General features: G+C 37.6%; 1 protein-coding gene across 1 annotated transcript in view; it reads right to left on the minus strand.

The window, feature by feature from the left end:
• Window positions 1-476: 476 nt before the first annotated feature.
• Window positions 477-20,097, minus strand: part of LOC11430275 (cyclin-dependent kinase inhibitor 4) — a 51,962-nt gene continuing 32,341 nt past the window's right edge. The window contains exons 2-3 of the mRNA XM_039827660.1: window positions 1,032-1,223; window positions 477-912 (exon numbers count right to left, since the gene is read on the minus strand). Coding sequence (XP_039683594.1) covers window positions 843-912; window positions 1,032-1,223 — 262 coding nt within the window. The 3' untranslated portion in view covers window positions 477-842. The remainder of the gene's footprint in view (window positions 913-1,031; window positions 1,224-20,097) is intronic.

Consider the following 20,097-nt stretch of genomic DNA (forward strand, 5'->3'; position numbering starts at 1 on the left):
TAAAATATATTGGTGAGGGTTTGGAGGAGGGGAGTTAGGAGATATGGTTTATGAAAATCAATTAGATAGGTTTTAGGAGGAGTGAAGTTAGGAAATCATGGTTAGGGTTTGGAGGAGGGGAATTAGGAAATATGGTTAGGTTTTGAAGGAGGGAAAAGTTGCTAAAATATTAGGTTAAACTATTAGGTTAAAATTAGGGCAACAAAGCTTTGTTTAGGAATAAGGAATAAGAAGATAAACTTGTTTGCAATATATGTAATGAGCTAACCTCCTATCTATTATTCCAAAGCATCCCTTCTTTCGATGGTTGAAAGGAAAGAAAGTATTATCCAAAATTAGTATTTTAAATTCCTGTGTTTATTTCTACGTTTTTGGCAATGCTAGCATTAATCAAATTAAAAATAAAAAAGAAAATTTTCTAGCTACCGTACTCTTTTGCAGGTATGTATGTATTGTTGTCTCGTTGTCATGTAACCTGCAGTTTAAATCACTAGAGACATTCATTTTAGGTCATAGGACAACTGTTATATAACATTGTCACCAAAAGTTAATTACTCTGGTGATTAACGATTATTCCCTACGAAACTATCAACACAAGGATAACTGTTAAAACAGAAAATAAAATAAAAGATGAGATCCATATACCCTCCCTACCCTTACATTTAACTAAATCTTAAGTCTAAACTAGTGAGTGATATATTAGAAATGTCTGCTAAACTAAACAGAACCCTTTCCCTTATGCTGAACAAGAAGATCTCAAATGATCTAAATGGTTAGTGAAAGCTGCTAGCTCTGTTAAATTACAAGTCTAATAGCTCTGCTTGAAATCCAAATGGCTGGTCCTAGTGAAGTACAGGGACCCATTCGTACCGTCCTGGGAGTGGTACATCATTCACTACATCAAAATTGTACCTGCAAAATATAAACAATATAACACATTGGCATATTGCATATTAATATTAATCCAAAACAAAAGAAAAAAGTAAATCACTAATTTGCGATTGGGTCAAAAGATTAAGATGAATACATACTTTTCCATAAATAATGCTTGTTGCTGCTTCTCTGCCAAGGCAAAGAATTCATCCACTTCATTAGTTGTTGGAGTATTTCTTTGCATGTGTTCTTGAATAATGTGGTTCGTCCTTTGTCTTGTGGTTGAACCAGGGGTATGAATGACACTTGAATCCCTGATTAAACTACAAGGTGTGCTTTCCCTAGTGCTTCTGTTAACAACAAAAAAAATTATTATCAAAATAGCTTAGCAAAGGAATCTAATAGAATAGGAAAAAATTAAAAGAAATGGCAGTCATAGAAAATGCAAATGTTAGCATTATATCAAAAGTTTTTGTACCAGAACTGCATGATAACTGTTGACATGAAAATTAGTGAGAAAATAAAAAGGATTGTTTTTTCTCACTCAGAAACTCTTCAAATTGGAAACTAGAGACAAACTCCTACTCTAGAAAAGTAACTGGCATTTATTAGAGACAAGCCCTGACTCAGTGGGCTCAAGCAACAAAAAAATACAAGGAAAGAGATGGCCATATCTTTCTCATTCACTGCAAAACCAAACAGAAATCGTTTCATCATGACTATTTGCACATCAAACTGCAAATAGGCCCCATGTATGTATATGACACACCTTTGCTAACACGACACATGAGAGTTATGACTGCTGGTATTACTATTGTCAAAATCATTTCATCTTGACTATTATGGAGCAAAATATGTGACATATCTTAAGCATAATCAACAAAGACCAGAAATATTCGCTGATGCTCAACAAAGACCAGAATCATTCGCTCATGAAAAACACACATTCAAGCTGTCAGTAAATTGGAACCGGTTAATGAAGATCGGACAAATCATATTTTACATTAGGTAAAATCAATTTACAAAGTGAACTCGGAGCGTCCAATCTTTCATTCAGTTGTACCAACTTACTGGACAAGTGAATGTGTATTTTCCCTACCTGCAGAAAATCCCAGATGAATATTAAACAGTGGCAATCAAGGTTAAATGCATACACTTCTGGTCTCTCAAGATTTATTTCAAAGTCATCAGAATCTTAAAATACAAAATGGAATTCTAATCTCTCAAGTTAATATGTGACCAATTGTGGAAATTTGCCATTTTGTAATTTCCACTCGATTCTTTCCTTTAAAATAACAAAATGAACTCAAAATACGACTCAATTAAGATAGCTAAATCACAATTAGTCAACAACTAAATCTGTAGAGACAGTAATGCACCCCCATAACTACTTTAAGAGTAGGCATCTTCTCTATGTTTTTTCAACAAAGTCCCAGAAATTATTTTCCATTTTGGTAGTTATGTAATCAATTAACATGAGAAAAAATTGAAACTTTGTCAACACCCTGCTGCATTATTGGTACCACAATTCATTAATGTAAGGAGATAATAATAGCAAACAAATTTTACTAGTACCATTAAATTCAATAAACTATGTACGAGAGACTGTAATTGAAGAAAAACACAGATTCCAATGTAGCAGATAAAAAATACAAAGATGCAGCAGTAAATAATAACTATACTGAGAGAGATACAAGTTGCAGAGAACCTATCACAAGTCACAGAAGTTACAAATTTGAGCAATCCTTTGTACTAACAGAACTTTACCTCAGTGCTACCAACAATCACATGAAAGTTAAAAACAATAAACGAAAATCTAGGCACAAAGACCACACAGTAAAAAAAATATAGTTGTCACTTTTGTATGAAAGTTTAATTCAGTACCAACAATCACATGAAAGTTAAAGCACAATAAAAATATTATGATTTTTTAAAAATATATAACTATTATATAATTAAAAAAGCTGAAGAAGTAAAAAAGAGTTGTGACTTTTGTATGTCCATATTGAAAATGGTTTTTTTAATGGCAATTGTCCATACAAAAAATTGCAAAACCCTCATATTTGAAAAGTTCTTATTATTTTCACTCACTACACTAAAAAACATAACAATTTTAATTTAATTAATATAAAAAAAATACAGAACAATCACATGAAATTTAAAATAAAATACATAAGCATAAAATTCAGTGCTAAACATAAAATTGAAAAATACATAAGACCCTATTCCCTACTATGAATTTCAATTTCCTTCATACAAAGATAGAAACATGAAAATACCCAAATGAAAATTCTAAAAACCAAATCAACACTAACATGCAACTAACTCAACACATAAATGAAATCATAGAAATTCAATTTTTTAGAAATGGTATATAGAAACAACAAAAAGGGGGAAAAAAAGGAACACACAAAAATTGACGAAATTGAATAACAACAAACAAAAATTGAAGAAATTGAAGAGTAATTATACCTATCTCTACCATCAATCTCTGCGAAATTTTCACCAAAAGAACCTTCAACAGCGAAATCACCATCACGATTCTCATTCTCTTCTTCAGCACAGAAATTTCCCAATTTCTCAACCGAACATTCACGAAGCCTGGATTTTCCGGGAGAACCGCTCTCCTTGCGAGGTGGAAGCGGCGGAGGAACCTTACGGAGGCGGCGGCTGCGGAGCTGGAGAAAGGAAGAGGAATCAGGGTGATTCGGCGGAGATTTCTGGAGTGCGAGAGTTTTGGCACGTGTCCGGACACCGACGGCGGTGGAGTGAGATGGTGATTCCATTATCACGGCGGCGACGTCGCCGGTGATTTTGGATTTCCTCATGTATTTGCCCATTGAATTGAGAAATTGAGAAGAAAGCGGGAAGAGAGAGAAAGAGACGAGTTTTTGGGGGCAACGCAATTTATGTACTCTACTATCTCTTCTCTCTCCTTTTGTCAAAGTATATAATCTCATCTCTCTCTTTATTTAATTTAATTTAATTTGATATATATACTCTTTCCTTTTATGAAAAAATGTTTAGATATTTAATTTAATTTGATGTATACTTTTTCGTTTTTTTTAAGTTGATATATAGTTTGCAATATTACACGTGTTTAAGAAACTACAAGTAACAACTATTTATCAAAAGTTATATATATCATATAAAATGCATAAATTTCAATACAAATTTACTAGTTTAATTGACAATAATTCCAAAAGTTTGAATGTTGTTTTAGTGAGACAAGTGTTTCCTTAGTACATTACGTCTTCTAGTACTCGAAATCCATTAATTCATTGGGTTCCTAATTATCATATTGTTTGGGGTAAATATCTATTTTCGTCCCTGTAATATTAGTGAATTCTAGTTTTAGTCCCTGTAAAAAAAAAAGATTTAGATTTAGTCCCTGTAATTTTAGATTCTTCCACTTTTGGTCCCTCATTCCGCCACATAAGCAGAATCTGCATACATGGCACGTAAAATGAGGGACCAAAAGTGGAAGAATATGAAATTACAAGGACCAAAAGTGGGAGGAATATGAAATTACAGGGACGTAATTTATGCAAATTATGTTGACGTGATGAAAGGAGGACCAAAAGTGAAAGAATCTGAAATTACAGGGACTAAATCTAAATTTTATTTTTACAGGGACTAAAACCGGAATTCGCTAATATTACAGGGACAAAAAGAGGTATTTACCCTATTGTTTGGAAAGCAGAAAAAAAAATGGTATGTATTATGTTCGTAGTGTGTATAAGTTGCTTGTTTAACGAATTAGTTGACACCTCTTATTTGCAGTGTCTGGGATTTGGGTCGAGTATCTAGAGGCTGAAAGTTCCTCCAAAGGTGAAGCATCTTATTTGGCGGATATTTGCCAACTAGAATTCGTCTTCAAGATAAAGGGGTTTAATGTCCAACAACTTGTGTTCGTTGTAATTCTAACCATGAAGACCTTACACATATTGCTTTTGAATGTCCTTTTGCGTTGCAGGTATAGAAAATGGTTTGTCTTTGGAACGAGGTTAATCATGCGGTTATTATCACTAATTCGGTTGTAGATGTTATATTTTCTTTTGTTGCAAAATTTATCACAAGAACATGTTCAACGTATGGCAGCCATTCTTTGGAGTCTCTAGAAACATCGAAGCATCAAAACGATGGAAGAAAAAAAACGAGTTATGTGCAAATGTGGACGATAGAGCATGCCACCTTATAGATGACTGACATCCTGCTAATACTCCCCAAAATGTGCATAATCATCAGCAAGCTCCTCCAGCTTTCCATAACAGGAGCACTTTGTAGTCGAGTTCCATCTCAGGTGCGGCTTCTGAAGTGTGACGGCAGTGCCCTCAACAAGGTAGTGTTAAATGCAACATGGAAACTTCTTTTTCGTAGACTTTGAATTGCACTAGTATTGGCATGTGTGTGCGAGATGATGATGGCACCTTTGTTTTAGTAAAAACTGTGAGTTTTTCTCCGGTATGTTCCGTCTTTTTGGGCGAAGCGTTCGGTTTATTTTATGTGTTAGAATGGTTAAGTGACATGCAGATGGATAACGTCAATTTTGTAGTGGATTCCAAAACAACCAACGATAATTTTCATTCCAACAAGTCCGATGTCTAAGCATTTGGCGATATTATATCATAATGAAAACGAATTTTCATTTCCCACTTACAAACTCTCGGGTGGAGTTTAACATGCGACAAGCAAATGAGGTGGCTCATGCTCTAGCAGGAGATGCCGCATTATGAGAAGAAATGATGTACCATTTATTTTAATATCCCTAGTATTAACAATATTAGTATTAATGAAATGATATAAACACCTTTATTTAAAAAAAATGTGCAAGTGTACATATTATAGAAATGATAATTTTCATTCCAACAAGTCCGATGTCTAAGCATTTGGCGATATTATATCAGAATGAAAACGAATTTTCATTTCCCACTTACAAACTCTCAGGTGGAGTTTAACATGCGACAAGCAAATGAGGTGGCTCATGCTCTAGCAGGAGATGCCGCGTTATGAGAAGAAATGATGTACCATTTATTTTAATATCCCTAGTATTAACGATATTAGTATTAATGAAATGATATAAACACCTTTATTTAAAAAAAATGTGCAAGTGTACATATTATAGAAAAATCGTCTTTGAGGTTGACCAGGACGAGGAGTGGTCGCTGACATGGGCGGTTTCACCACCCAGCTAGCCTAGGCACGCGCCCGGGCTCAACCGATACTCAGGACGGATCTCTTTGGGGACCTATGGGAGCCATACCATTCCTCAAGGTTGCTATATATATCATATTGGGCAAAAATGATAAATTAGTTTACTCTGTTGTAGTGGAATGGCGAGCGCGTTTTCTGTGTAATGTCTCTGGTTCGAGTCCTATTGCCTCTACTTTTTAGTATTTCTCCTGTATTTTTAATATTAATATTTTATTCAAAAAAGTGTCCCTGTAGGGACTTGAACCGGCTCCCCCACACTAAAACTAAAACAACCTAACCACTTTATCTACTTACCACTTCTTGTTATATATTGAAACGGTTCTATATATATTATATACAGTTTAGGCACCCATAACAAATATAATCAGGATCCGCCACTGCGCATACTTTCTTTGTATCGCTACAACAAATTTGAATTTTTGTGACGGCTAAAATCCGTCAATATAGGAAAAAATTATGTTGCTAAATCCATCTGTCAGTGTCAAATGGCTGTCACGACATGTTTTCCACCTTTACCTACGGTTTTTTCCGTAGGTAAAACTTATCATTATTTTATTTTGCCCAGGCTCTATAAATTTCCTGGCTCCGCCACTGGTCGCTGATGCGCAAGACATGATAATGAATGGTTTTTGCCAGCTTCTCAGCAACCAAACTAACATCGGAATGAGAGTGGTCTTGAGGCCATCTAGGTATGAGACTGCATGATTGAAGGATGACTTATAAGAATTATTTTGTAATACCTATACCAACAAGATGTATATTATTTTCGGTAGCTCATTCCATAAGAACTTCACAGTTAAACATGCATGACTTGTATCAATTTTGGGATGGGTGACATTCTGACACCGAAAAGACTCATGTTGGTTTAAAGCAGTATGAGATATTACAAGTGAACTATATAACACCCTAACCCTAACTAGTATTTTCTAAATTAAAAATACAATTAATATTTTAACATACGAGAGTGTCACACGTATTTGAGAACGCAGGTTATCGTTTGTCTTTTTTTATACATATACAGTTCAAACAAATGCCATGAAATGATCGAACATGTTCTTTTAAGATGAATAATGCCTAATCAATTCAACACCAATGTGTAACATCACTAAAACGAGCCGTCCAGAAATAAGAGTTAGATATGTTTCATGTAACCTATACACTGACAAAAAAAAAAAAAATCCAATATGAAGCTCCACAACGCTTGATATGCTCCTTTTACTAGAAAGTATATACTTTGTGCAAGGACGAAAGGTAGGTTGATGTCTCCGATGGCTGGAGCCCTTTACTCCCTCTCTCTCTCTCTCTCTCTCTCTCTCTCTCTATATATATATATATATATATATATATATATATATATAGACACGCACACACATATATAGGGAGCGACTTCATTGAAAACATTTTATTCATGAGAAAAACAAGAACAATTGATAATAGACGTGAGATACAAATCAATGACTTGGATTAAGAATACACTCTTAATCATCTGGTGAGCCACAATTATATTATTTATTACTTTCTTTTGTGTCCTCTTCGCGTTATACTTTTCTTGTTTTGGTGGTGGTCGGGGCTTGAACCTCGGATCTTACATTGTCACCATCAACTGAGCTAAGTTTATTCTTTTCTGTTAAAACTTGTGATTCTTGTGAAGGTGTGAAAAAACACAAGAAAGGGGGGGGGGGTTGAATTGTGTTTTCTTTTTCTCTCTAAAAAAAAATCTTATTCTGATAAACCTTCAGAAGCAGTTTGTGAGTGATGAACTGATCAGAATTAGATATGCAGCGGAAAAGAACAGAGCAGAGAAAAGAAAGACAAAGACACAAGCAGTTATCCTGGTTCCTTCCACAACACGGAAGTAGTCCAGTCCCCCTTGCACTTCCAAGGAGATTTCACTATAATCACAAAGATTACAAATGCTCAATACTTTCTAAGTATGAGACTTCACAAAAATGCTCAAGCACACACGCAAGAGTCTTCCAATGCTCAAGCACTAAGCAAGAGACTTCTAATGCTCAAGCACGCAGGCAAGAGACTTCTGATCAAACAAAAATACAGAGAATTGAGTTTGACTTGAACACTTGATATACAATCAGTGGTGTTCACAATACAATACAATAAAGACTCTAGACTTTGAATTTCTAAGATGTATCAAATCAGTGCAGAAATTCTGTGTGCTTTGTAGAATCAATTTGACAGAGTTTTGGCGCTTTTGAACTTGTATATCTCTATCTTTTATCTTCAAGTCTTCACTCCTTTATATAGAGGCGTGAAAGAGACGTTGAGATAATCAGCACGTCTAAAGAGTCGTTTGAAATCCTTTGATCATCCACCAGTAATCCTTTGCCTGATTTAGGTGTAGTCCTTTGAAGAATAAGCTTCAAATTCATTCCCATCTTGAAGGCACAAATTCTGCAGGCATGGCTGTTGTCTTGTCTTGTAGCGTAGACAAAAACAGAGTAGTGGAGGTAGTGGTTGTACACTTGTACTTTGTCAACTCTATTAACGAGAGACAAGTGCTCAGTGCTATCCATATATCCGTTGGTACCTCCCTTTCAATTCTTCGTTCTTCTTGGATAAGACTGAATTGAGAATCAGCTACTTTGAATCTTCAGTTTGATTAAAGGATCAAACGTAGCTTCTGGTGAAGATATTGCTTCTGATGAAAACCTTTGCTTCTGATGACGTCATCACTTCAGAAACACTTCAGCTTCAGGAGCAGTTTTCTTCAGATGCTTGGAATTCGTTTGCTTTTCATTGTTCTTCCAAGACCTATTGAAATTACTTGACTAGCCTTTGGTCCTGTAAACTTGAACAATAATTAGTAATAACCAATTGACAATTTTTAATACCTTGTTATCATCAAAACTCAATAAGGTTCATTGTGAAACACATTTTGTTCCAACAATCTCCCCCTTTTTGATGATGACAAACAATAGTATTTAAAATGTTCAATTGTTGTTGATCTAATTAATAAGTTGACCACTGGGATAGAGGTTTGTAAGCTCCCCCTGAGTCTAATAGATCTTTAAGGTGAGGTTTGTAAGCTCCCCTTGAGTTCTATTCTTATTAATTAAATTTCAATAAAATACTCATAAAAATAAATAATATCAGAAGTATTTAAAAAGGTTTTGAAGTGGTTATAGTGGGGCTCAGTGCCTAAAAATATTATACATTTACTCCCCCTTTTGTCATCAACAAAAAGAATAAAAACAAAAGAAAGGGTAGCAGAGCATATAAACATATAAACCTTAAAAAAAAGTGTATCAGAGCAGACAACATTAAAAACAGTAAATATCATCAGAGTTAAAGCTCGTAAAACATATGATCCAGAAACAATGATAATATTTATATAGAAAAGTTAAGATACAAAGGCAAAACAACTAAAGTACTTAGAGCAAAGATTAAAACAAGCAAAGAAAATTGGGTGTGCAACTAAGGTTGGGCTTGCTTATACATCTGTTCCAAGAGATACTTAATTTGCTCATCCTTCTTCTTAAGTAGCTCATCCTTTTCTCTCATTCTTCTTTTAAACCCAGCATGAATTCTGGCAGCCCTTGTGATGTACTCTTCTTCTGGATAGAAAGGAGTGATGTCCAGCAGAGGCACATAATTCAGCTCTTTCACTTTAGCTGCTTCATGCATATCATCCAACATCTTTTTCAGCATGGCAGAGTGAGATGAGACACACTTAGTGCTTAGCTGATCCAGCAGCTCATCAAAACTCTTCTTCAGATCCATCCACTGATCAAGATAGTGAATAGGAGGTACAGGAACTGTTCTGCGAAGAATCAGTGTCTGAATCTCATCACTAAGCCTGATTAGCTGTTCATCTATATACTCAGACTCTAGGATATTGTCAGGAATGGGTGAGGGTTCAGTTTGAGTTGTATGAGATGTGGAGGGTTGGTCAGAGGTTAAGTCTATTATAGAAGGTGATGCTGGTTGTTGTTGTTCTGTTGTTTGATGGTCAGAGGCTGTTTGTTGTTGGTCAGAGTCATGATGTTCATGAACAGACTGTTCAGAAGCACCAAGCTCTTGGTCAGAAGCAACTTGTTCAGAAACAGTTTGTTCATGAACAGTTTGCTCAGGGATGGTTTGAGGTTCTGTTTGAGTTTCTGATTGTTGGTTTTCCAAAACAGTCTTTTCAGGGACTGTCTTAGAGGCCTTTGTGGGTGTTGGTTGCATTTCACCACCTAGATGTTTTTCTAGGTTGTGAAGGGTTGAGGATTCTTGGTGTTGGGGGATTTCTGAAGTAGTTGCTTCTGAAACTACTTCAGAGGTTCTTTGTGGAGTTTGATCATTTTGTTGGTTTGTTTTGTTAGGTTCTTGGTTGGGTTGAGGGTGTTGTATGCTAACAGCTTCTGGAATGACTGGATACAAAGGATGAGAAGCAGGCAAATTGAATTTCTCACAGAGTTTAATTCTGTTCTTAGAAAATTCAATTTGTGTTTGCTCATAGTCAAAAGTTCCAAACTCTGTTAGTTTTGTGGGTTTGATATTTAGAAGTTTTTCTATGTGTTGACTAAGGGGTTGGTCATCTGATTCAGTGGATGATGATGAGGGTGAAGAAGGAAGGTCAGGAATCTGAGTACTGATGTCAGTTTTTAGTGATGTACCTGAAGAGTGAGCTTCTGGAAGAGCTGCTTCTGAAGCTTTAGAAGCTGGTTCTGAAGAAGTAGCTTCTGAAGCTTGCTTGTCTTTCAAAGCTTGAGAAAGCAGCTTCACTCCCTCTTGAACAGTTTCCTTTTCAACCTCAGCAGCCAACGCAGCAAACTCAGCAGCCTTCTCAGGAGCTAGCTTATACCCTGCAGCCTTAAGTTGTTCCTCTCTTTTCTTCTGCTGTCTCAGCTCCTTCAACTTAGCCATTCCAGTTCTAGTATAATTCCTAGCATATAGCCATTGTTCTGCTGTAGGAACATACATTGGCATAACACTAGGCTTATTCTTAGCCTTTTTAGCACATGGCTCTTCTTCTGGCTGTTCAGCTTGATCTTCTTTGCTACCTTCAGCAGTTTTTAGATCTCTTGTTCTCTTGTTTCTGATGGTTTGAAGAGCAGCTTCTCTTTTCTTCTTAGGACTTAGAGGTTTTTCAGAATCAGCTTGTTCAGAAGCAGCTCGTTCAGAAGCAAGCTGTTCTGCTGTTTCTTGAGCACTCCTTTTCCTTTTCCTGATAAGTGGAACTTCATCCAAGTCCTCCACTTCCTCTTGAATAGTGGACATTGCTGATTTTTTCTTCTTTGCTTTTTGATGCTTCTGAGTACCCTTCTCAGTAGCATCATCAGCAAGATACTCCTCCTTGGTGATCTACTTTTTCTTGGACTTTCTGCCTTTGGCCACAGGCAAAGCACCACCATACATCTCCTCAGGGACATCTTTCAAGTCAATCTTCTTCTTGTAAGTTTTGTAGAAGTCCAAGATGTAAGTCCTTTGCACATCCAGGGGATCCTTCTTGCAGATAGGGATGTGATGAGTGACTAGATCAGATATGACATCAGATTCATGCATATCAGAATCTAGTTTCTTGTGAGCATTTGTTGGAATCAATTTCATCTTCACAAGAGTTGATCCATTGATTATCTTTCCAGTGACTGCTCCCAACTTCTGGTTATCATAAATGCCAACATCCTTTAAGGCACTTAGTATTCCTCCTTCTTGAAAAATTACAGAGAGCAGCCTTCCATAAGGAACAAACTTCCTGTTCTCCATCTGACTCTTCTTTAGTTCCTTAATCATGTACTTGAACATGTACTTAGGAACATTCATCGTGGTCTCTTGAGTGATGGTGTGATGCAGGAAAACCTTGTGTCCAAGTGAAGGTTGATCACTTCCTCCACCTTTGGGAAAGATGTTCTCATTTTGGATTTTCAGCAGCAACTTCTTCTCAATGCTCAAGGTGCTGTAAGGTTTAACATCCTTAGATCCATAGATGGTGTTATTAACAATTTCCTTCCAGGGGCTGGTTCTTGGATTAGGAATCTCTTCTCCAAAGTACTTGCCAGAGGTATCCCTTCCCATGGCTTGAGCAATAATCTGCTCATTTATGGTTACAGGAATACCCATGACATTTGATCTTATCTCTGTACTAGTGAAGGAGAGTAGACCCATTTCTTCTCTGGTTTTTCCCTTCAGAGTAGGATCAACCAGAATCAATTGAGCTTCTTCCTGTCTAGCAGCATCAATGTCAAAGATTGAAGCCCTTACCCAGAATTGTCTGACCAGAACTTCATACGTTGGACCATTGAGAAGACTGAAATAACCCATTAACTTTTGTTTCTTGTAGAACCTTACCAGGTCGCATCCATGGTGGGTTAAGGAGGCGAAATCCACTGGGTTTTCTGCTTGAATGATTAACTCCCATTCTTCAATAGACATGGTTCTTCCTTTTATCTCATACGCAGGAGTATCTATTTCCATGTTTGAAGATGAACCCAGAGTAGAACTTGAACTTTCCATTGATTGATTGAAGATTGAAGAGGGTTCTAGGGTTTTGAAGTTTCTTAGCAACGAATGTAACACCCCGTTTTCCCAATATACAAATTTCATAAACAATTATCAGAGTAAAAACCATAAACGGGATATCACATAGAAACGTAATCCAAAAACAGTTAAATGATAATTTAACCTTCACAAATATCTTTAACATAGCAGCGGAAAATCATAATCATAATTCGTAAAACGATTTGGCACGCAGGCCCAACAAGTATCTCAAAAGAGTTTATCAAAACATAAGCAGTTCACGTAAAAGAATGAAGCATGTTATAGCAAATAACCTCATCCCGTTACGTATCAGAGCGACCTAGACGACATAGTGAGGCAAGGCCACTCACAGAAGCAACTGCACACTAAGCACGATCACCTGCAAGTTACCCATACGAAGGGCAACATTTTCAAGCAGAAGGGGTGAGATTTCATAATAAAATAACATTAATCAATGTAATTGCGAATCATAATTTAACATCATAATCATTCCATTATTAACTTTGCATAAATGCTAAACAGTTATCGCGTAATCATTATCCAATCATTATGAAGAACATAACATAATCAATAAACACTTATCACGTAATCACATATTCAATCATTATCAACAAGGCATCTTAATCATGACAATGTGACAATGCTCCTAGACTCCTTATATGCATGTGGTACCAATCGTCATCATAAGTATTAATATACTTTAATCGTGCGGAGGACAAAGCTCCTATAAAACGTGCGGAGGACAAAGCTCCTAATTTTCGTGGTGAGGACTAAGCTCAATGATATGCTATGCATGGACACATATGAACAAAACATCATAATCATCGTAATCATGTGCATTCAATAACTTGATGCAAAACGTCATCATTTTCATTATATTCATATATAAACATTGCATACTCAGTTAAATAACAGCAGCAGCATAGTCAAGTCGCATAACAGCAAGGAGATATCAATATATCAACAACAATTTACTAGAATCATAATCATTTCAATTATATCTTACATAATGCATAATACATTAATCATGGTCAATTAATATCAACATATCTTAATAGTTTTTACAGACTACATTAAACATTATCATAAGGTCTCATTACCAAATAGGGGTTCACTCTTGATCAAAAGGTGCGACACAGATCGCACAACCACTCAAACAGCTACATTCTGGACTTGCTCGCGAGGCGAGAGTTCTTACTCGCCATGGCGAGTACCACTCAGATTCCCAACTAATGTTGTTTTGGGTTCAATCCTGTCCTAAAATCATTCCTAATCATCTCTAGGTATGTTTAGGCACTTAAAGGCACTCAAGGTTCAACTAAAAAGTCGAAACTACAAAATATGACATGCACTCTGCCTAAGCTCGCGAGGCGAGGAAGGTTTGCTCGCCATGGCGAGTTGCACCAAACAACTCGCGAGGCGAAGGGAAAAGGCTCGCGTGGCGAGCGATGAACTTCATCACTCGCGAGGCGAGGATCATAGCTCGTCGTGGCGAGCGATGAATGTCGCTACGGCCAGGCTTCCTAAAAACACCAAAATCCGTCGATTCACATGGTTCTAAGCTTGGTTTTGATTCCAGAATTCTTCCTAAACATATTCTAAGGTTAAAGGACGGTTCTTTCATCAATCTAAACAAGTTTTACCGTTTATTCTCAAATTTTAGGGTTTTGACCTAATTCCAAAACTTCTCTAAATCAATCCTAACTTTGTCAACTAATCATCAGAATTACAGAGATTAATGTTACTGAGTTATTAGTCCCACCCTTACCTGGTTATGAAGAAAATCGCAGCCCTCTTGGTCTCTTGCTCCTCTCTAAGCTTTTTCTCCCTTTTCCAAAAGTTTTCACGTACAATGAGTTTCTAAAATATTAGGTCTTCTCCTATTTATATCTCTTCCTAATTACTTACCTTATCTCACTTTCACCCCCAAAACTATCTAAAATATCAAAACAGCCCTCAACTAAATATTTTATATTATTTTCAAATCTTTATTTTATTTAACAATAAAATAAATCTCATATCATAATCAAATCCTCCAAAACTCATAACTTATCACGTCATCAATCAAATCATCAAAACATACCAAAATCATGCATATACTATATAATTATAATATAATTGCCTAAACTCAATTAAATCAACGATTTAACGAAAGTGGGCGTTACAACTCTCCCCCACTTAAAAGATTTTCGTCCTCGAAAATTTACCTCAAGCAACAACTCTGGATAAGACTCCAACATCTTACTCTCAAGCTCCCACGTCAAGCTTTCACCAGTCGCTCCCGACCAAACGACTCTCACGAGAGGTATCTCCTTGCCTCTCAACGTCTTCACTTTACGATCATCAATCCTCAACGGTAAAGTCTCTACCGTAAGGTTGTCTCTAATTTGTACATCGTCGCTTTGGATTACATGAGATGGATCCGGAACATACTTTCGAAGTTGCGACACATGGAAAACGTTGTGCAAATTCGCAAGATACGGCGGTAAACCCACTCGGTAAGCCACCGTTCCAACTCTTTCCAATATCTGATACGGACCAATGAACTTCGGGGTCAACTTCTTTGACTTCAAAGCACGTCCTACACCAGTCATAGGAGTGACTCTCAAAAACACGTGGTCTCCTTCCTGAAATTCAAGATCTTTTCTACGCTTATCATGATAACTCTTTTGTCGACTCTGCGACGCCTTCATTTTCTCTTGGATCATCTGAACTTTCTCAGTAGTTTGCTGAACAATCTCTGGTCCTAAGACCGCTCTTTCTCCTGATTCAAACCAACACAACGGAGTTCTGCATCTCCGACCATACAAAGCCTCGAACGGTGCCATTCCAATACTAGAATGATAACTATTATTATAAGTGAACTCGATCAACGGAAGATGACTATCCCAAGTTCCTCCTTGCTCAAGAACACAAATTCTCAACAAATCCTCTAGCGACTGAATTGTCCTCTCCGACTGACCATCTGTCTGTGGATGATACGCCGAACTCAATCTCAACTTTGAACCCAAAGCCTCTTGCAAACTTTTCCAAAATCTAGAAGTAAATCTTGGATCTCTATCTGATACAATGCTCGAAGGAACACCATGCAACTTCACAATCTCTTTGATGTAAATCTCTGCCAACTGGGCAACAGGGAAACTAATATTAATAGGTAGGAAATGAGCTGACTTCGTCAACCTATCAACAATAACCCAAATTGCGTCGCTCCCTCTCGGAGTATTCGGCAAACTCGTCACAAAATCCATCGATATACTATCCCATTTCCATTCTGGCACGTCTAAAGGTACCATCATTCCAGCAGGTTTCTGATGCTCAACTTTCGACTTCTGACAAACTAAACAGGAATACACAAACTGTGCCACATCTCGTTTCAAACCAGACCACCAGAAAATCTTCTTTAAATCATGATACATCTTCGTAGCTCCCGGATGAATACTCAAGCTACTTCTATGACTCTCTTCAAGAATCATCTTCTTAATCTCTTCATTGTCTGGGATACAAATTCTTCCTCGGAATCTCAACACACCTTGATCATCGATTTTAAAATCACTGTCTTCAGTCTGATCTCTAGCAACCAACAAGTCCACAAACTTTACGTCAACTTTCTGTGCTTCCTTGATACTTTTCAGAAATTCACTATCAATCTTCAGCATACCCAGTTTCACACTCTGAGGTGACCATTCGCAAACCAAACTCATATCTCTAAACTGTTCAAGCAATTCGAACTCTCTGACCATCATGGCGGACATATGCAATGTCTTCCTACTCAAGGCATCTGCAACAACATTAGCTTTACCTGGATGATAATTCAAACCAAAGTCATAATCCTTCAACAATTCAAGCCATCTTCGCTGCCTCATATTCAATTCCTTCTGATCGAACAAATACTTCAAACTCTTGTGATCACTAAACACTTCCAATCTCGAACCATACAAGTAATGTCTCCATATCTTCAATACAAAGACTACGGCCGCCAACTCGAGATCATGCGTAGGATAATTCTTCTCATGAATTCTCAACTGTCTTGAAGCATAAGCTACCACTTTACCTTCTTGCATAAGTACACCTCCTAAACCCAACTTGGACGCATCACAATATACCACAAAAGGTTCATCTGACTTCGGCAAAATTAACACTGGAGCAGTTGTCAAACGCTTCTTCAATTCACCGAAACTTTTCTCACAATGAACGTCCCACACAAAAGTTTTACCTTTACAAGTCAACTGCGTTAGCGGAAGAGCTAACTTAGAAAATCCTTCAATAAACCTTCTATAGTAACCAGCTAAACCCAAAAAGCTTCTAATTTCAGTAACGGACTTAGGAGTATCCCATTGCGATACAGCTTCGACTTTAGACGGATCCACAGCAATACCATCTCCGGAAATAACATGGCCTAGAAAACTCACTTCTTTCAACCAGAATTCACACTTAGACAATTTAGCATAAAGTTTCTTCTCTTTCAACACTTGCAAAACAATCTTCAGATGCTCAGCATGTTCTTCTTCAGTCTTGGAGTAAATCAAAATATCGTCGATAAACACAACCACAAACCGATCCAAAAATGCATGGAAGATGCGATTCATATACTCCATAAACACTCCAGGTGCATTGGTAACACCAAAAGGCATAACTTTATATTCATAGTGACCATAACGCGTTCTGAAAGCTGTCTTCTGCATATCTTCATCCTTTACTTTAATCTGGTGATAACCTGATCTCAAATCAATCTTGCTGAAAACTCGTGCACCCACTAGCTGATCCATCAAATCATCAATTCTCGGAAGTGGATACCTATTCTTGATAGTTACCTTGTTCAACTGTCGATAATCAATACACAACCGCATACTACCATCTTTCTTCTTTACTAACAAAACCGGCGCTCCCCAAGGTGAAACACTTGGTCTAACAAACTTCTTCTCAAGCAAGTCTTCCAACTGTTTCTTCAACTCAGATAACTCGGAAGCAGACATACGATAAGGTGCCATCGAGACCGGCTTCGTTCCAGGAACAAGATCAATAGAAAACTCAACTTCTCTCTCTGGAGGCACATCAGGAATCTCATCTGGAAAAACTTCAGGAAATTCACACACCACCGGTAACCTATCAATCACTGCTTGATTCTCAATAGATAAAGTAGCCATCAACGAAAACATCAAGATACCGTCGCGTTCCAGTTGCTTCAGCTGCTTAGTAGATAAAAACTCTGCACCGCTTTCCTCTTCGACGGAAGAGAAATGTACTGACTTGCTAAAACAATTAATAAGAACGTGGTTGTACTCTAACCAGTTCATACCCAAAATCACATCCATACCACTCAAAGGTAGACAAACTAAATCCATTTCAAAATCACGACCAAACATAGACAAAGGACATTTCAAACATACGAGAGAAGTAGTCACCGAACCCTTAGCTGGAGTTTCGACAACCATCTCTCCATTCATATCAGACAAATCAAGACCCAAAGCAGAAACACAATCGAAAGCAATAAAACAATGCGTAGCACCAGTATCAATAATAGCAACTAAAGGAGTATTATTAATATAGCAAGTACCTCTGATCAAACGATCCTCATTCTCTGTCTGAGTCCCAGTCAAAGCAAAGACTCTACCAGTAGTCGGCGCCCTCTTAGGCTGAGTACACTGTGAACTAATGTGACCCTCTCCGTTGCAATTAAAGCAAACAATGTCTGTACGGTTGCAATCAGCACCAAATGACCCTTCTTACCACACCGGACACACTTCTTGATTTCCTCAGAACAAGCGTTGCTCTTGTGGCCTTTCTCACCACAATTGAAGCACACAATCTCTGCAGCATCCTTCCTCTTAGGCCGCCTAACATCGACCATCTTCTGTTTTCCTTTGTCAGCGGGGGCACTGTACGGCTTAGGACGACTCTGCTGTCCCTTGCCCTTCCTTTCATTCACTACCTTGTAGTGAGCCTTCGTGTCCTCTTCGTAGATCCTGCAGCTATTAACCAAATCCTGAAAAACTCTCAGCTGTTGGTACCCAATCGCCCTCTTAATGTCGGGCCTCAAACCGTTCTCGAACTTGATGCATCTCGAGAACTCAGCATTCTCTGCAGTATAGTGCGGATAGAACTTAGACAGCTCCACGAACTTGGCAGCATACTCTGTCACGGACATATTTCCTTGCTTCAGCTCAAGGAATTCGATCTCTTTCTTCCCGCGAACATCTTCCGGAAAGTATCTTCTCAGGAACTCTCTCCTGAAAACAGCCCAAGTCACAACAGCTCCCTCCTGCCCAAGGGTAGGCAGAAGAGCAACCCACCAGTCATCAGCTTCCTCGGCCAGCTGATGAGTACCAAACCGCACTTTCTGATCCTCCGTGCACTGCATAACCCGGAAAATCCTCTCAATCTCCTTAAGCCACGTCTGGGCTCCATCAGGGTCATAACGTCCTTTGAAAGTCGGAGGGTTCTTCTTCATGAACGTCTCCAACATCCTAGCTTCCGCGTTCGCACCAGCATTTGCGTTAGGTTGTTGTCCCACAGCTTGGGCAACAGCTTGTAGAGCAGCAGCTAACGCAGCATCGTTCCTTCCAGCCATTTCTGATATTCTACAAAAGTAGCAACAACAACATAAGATAGTAATATAAATATTACTAAGACTCGACACGACTCTCTAATTGACCGGACGGATCGACCTGCTCTGATACCAATTGTAACACCCCGTTTTCCCAATATACAAATTTCATAAACAATTATCAGAGTAAAAACCATAAACGGGATATCACATAGAAACGTAATCCAAAAACAGTTAAATGATAATTTAACCTTCACAAATATCTTTAACATAGCAACGGAAAATCATAATCATAATTCGTAAAACGATTTGGCACGCAGGCCCAACAAGTATCTCAAAAGAGTTTATCAAAACATAAGCAGTTCACGTAAAAGAATGAAGCATGTTATAGCAAATAACCCCATCCCGTTACGTATCAGAGCGACCTAGACGACATAGTGAGGCAAGGCCACTCACAGAAGCAACTGCACACTAAGCACGATCACCTGCAAGTTACCCATACGAAGGGCAACATTTTCAAGCAGAAGGGGTGAGATTTCATAATAAAATAACATTAATCAATGTAATTGCGAATCATAATTTAACATCATAATCATTCCATTATTAACTTTGCATAAATGCTAAACAGTTATCGCGTAATCATTATCCAATCATTATGAAGAACATAACATAATCAATAAACACTTATCACGTAATCACATATTCAATCATTATCAACAAGGCATCTTAATCATGACAATGTGACAATGCTCCTAGACTCCTTATATGCATGTGGTACCAATCGTCATCATAAGTATTAATATACTTTAATCGTGCGGAGGACAAAGCTCCTATAAAACGTGCGGAGGACAAAGCTCCTAATTTTCGTGGTGAGGACTAAGCTCAATGATATGCTATGCATGGACACATATGAACAAAACATCATAATCATCGTAATCATGTGCATTCAATAACTTGATGCAAAACGTCATCATTTTCATTATATTCAT

The sequence above is a fragment of the Medicago truncatula genome, chromosome 7 (genome assembly GCF_003473485.1).
Source record: "Medicago truncatula cultivar Jemalong A17 chromosome 7, MtrunA17r5.0-ANR, whole genome shotgun sequence".
NCBI lineage: Eukaryota > Viridiplantae > Streptophyta > Magnoliopsida > Fabales > Fabaceae > Medicago > Medicago truncatula.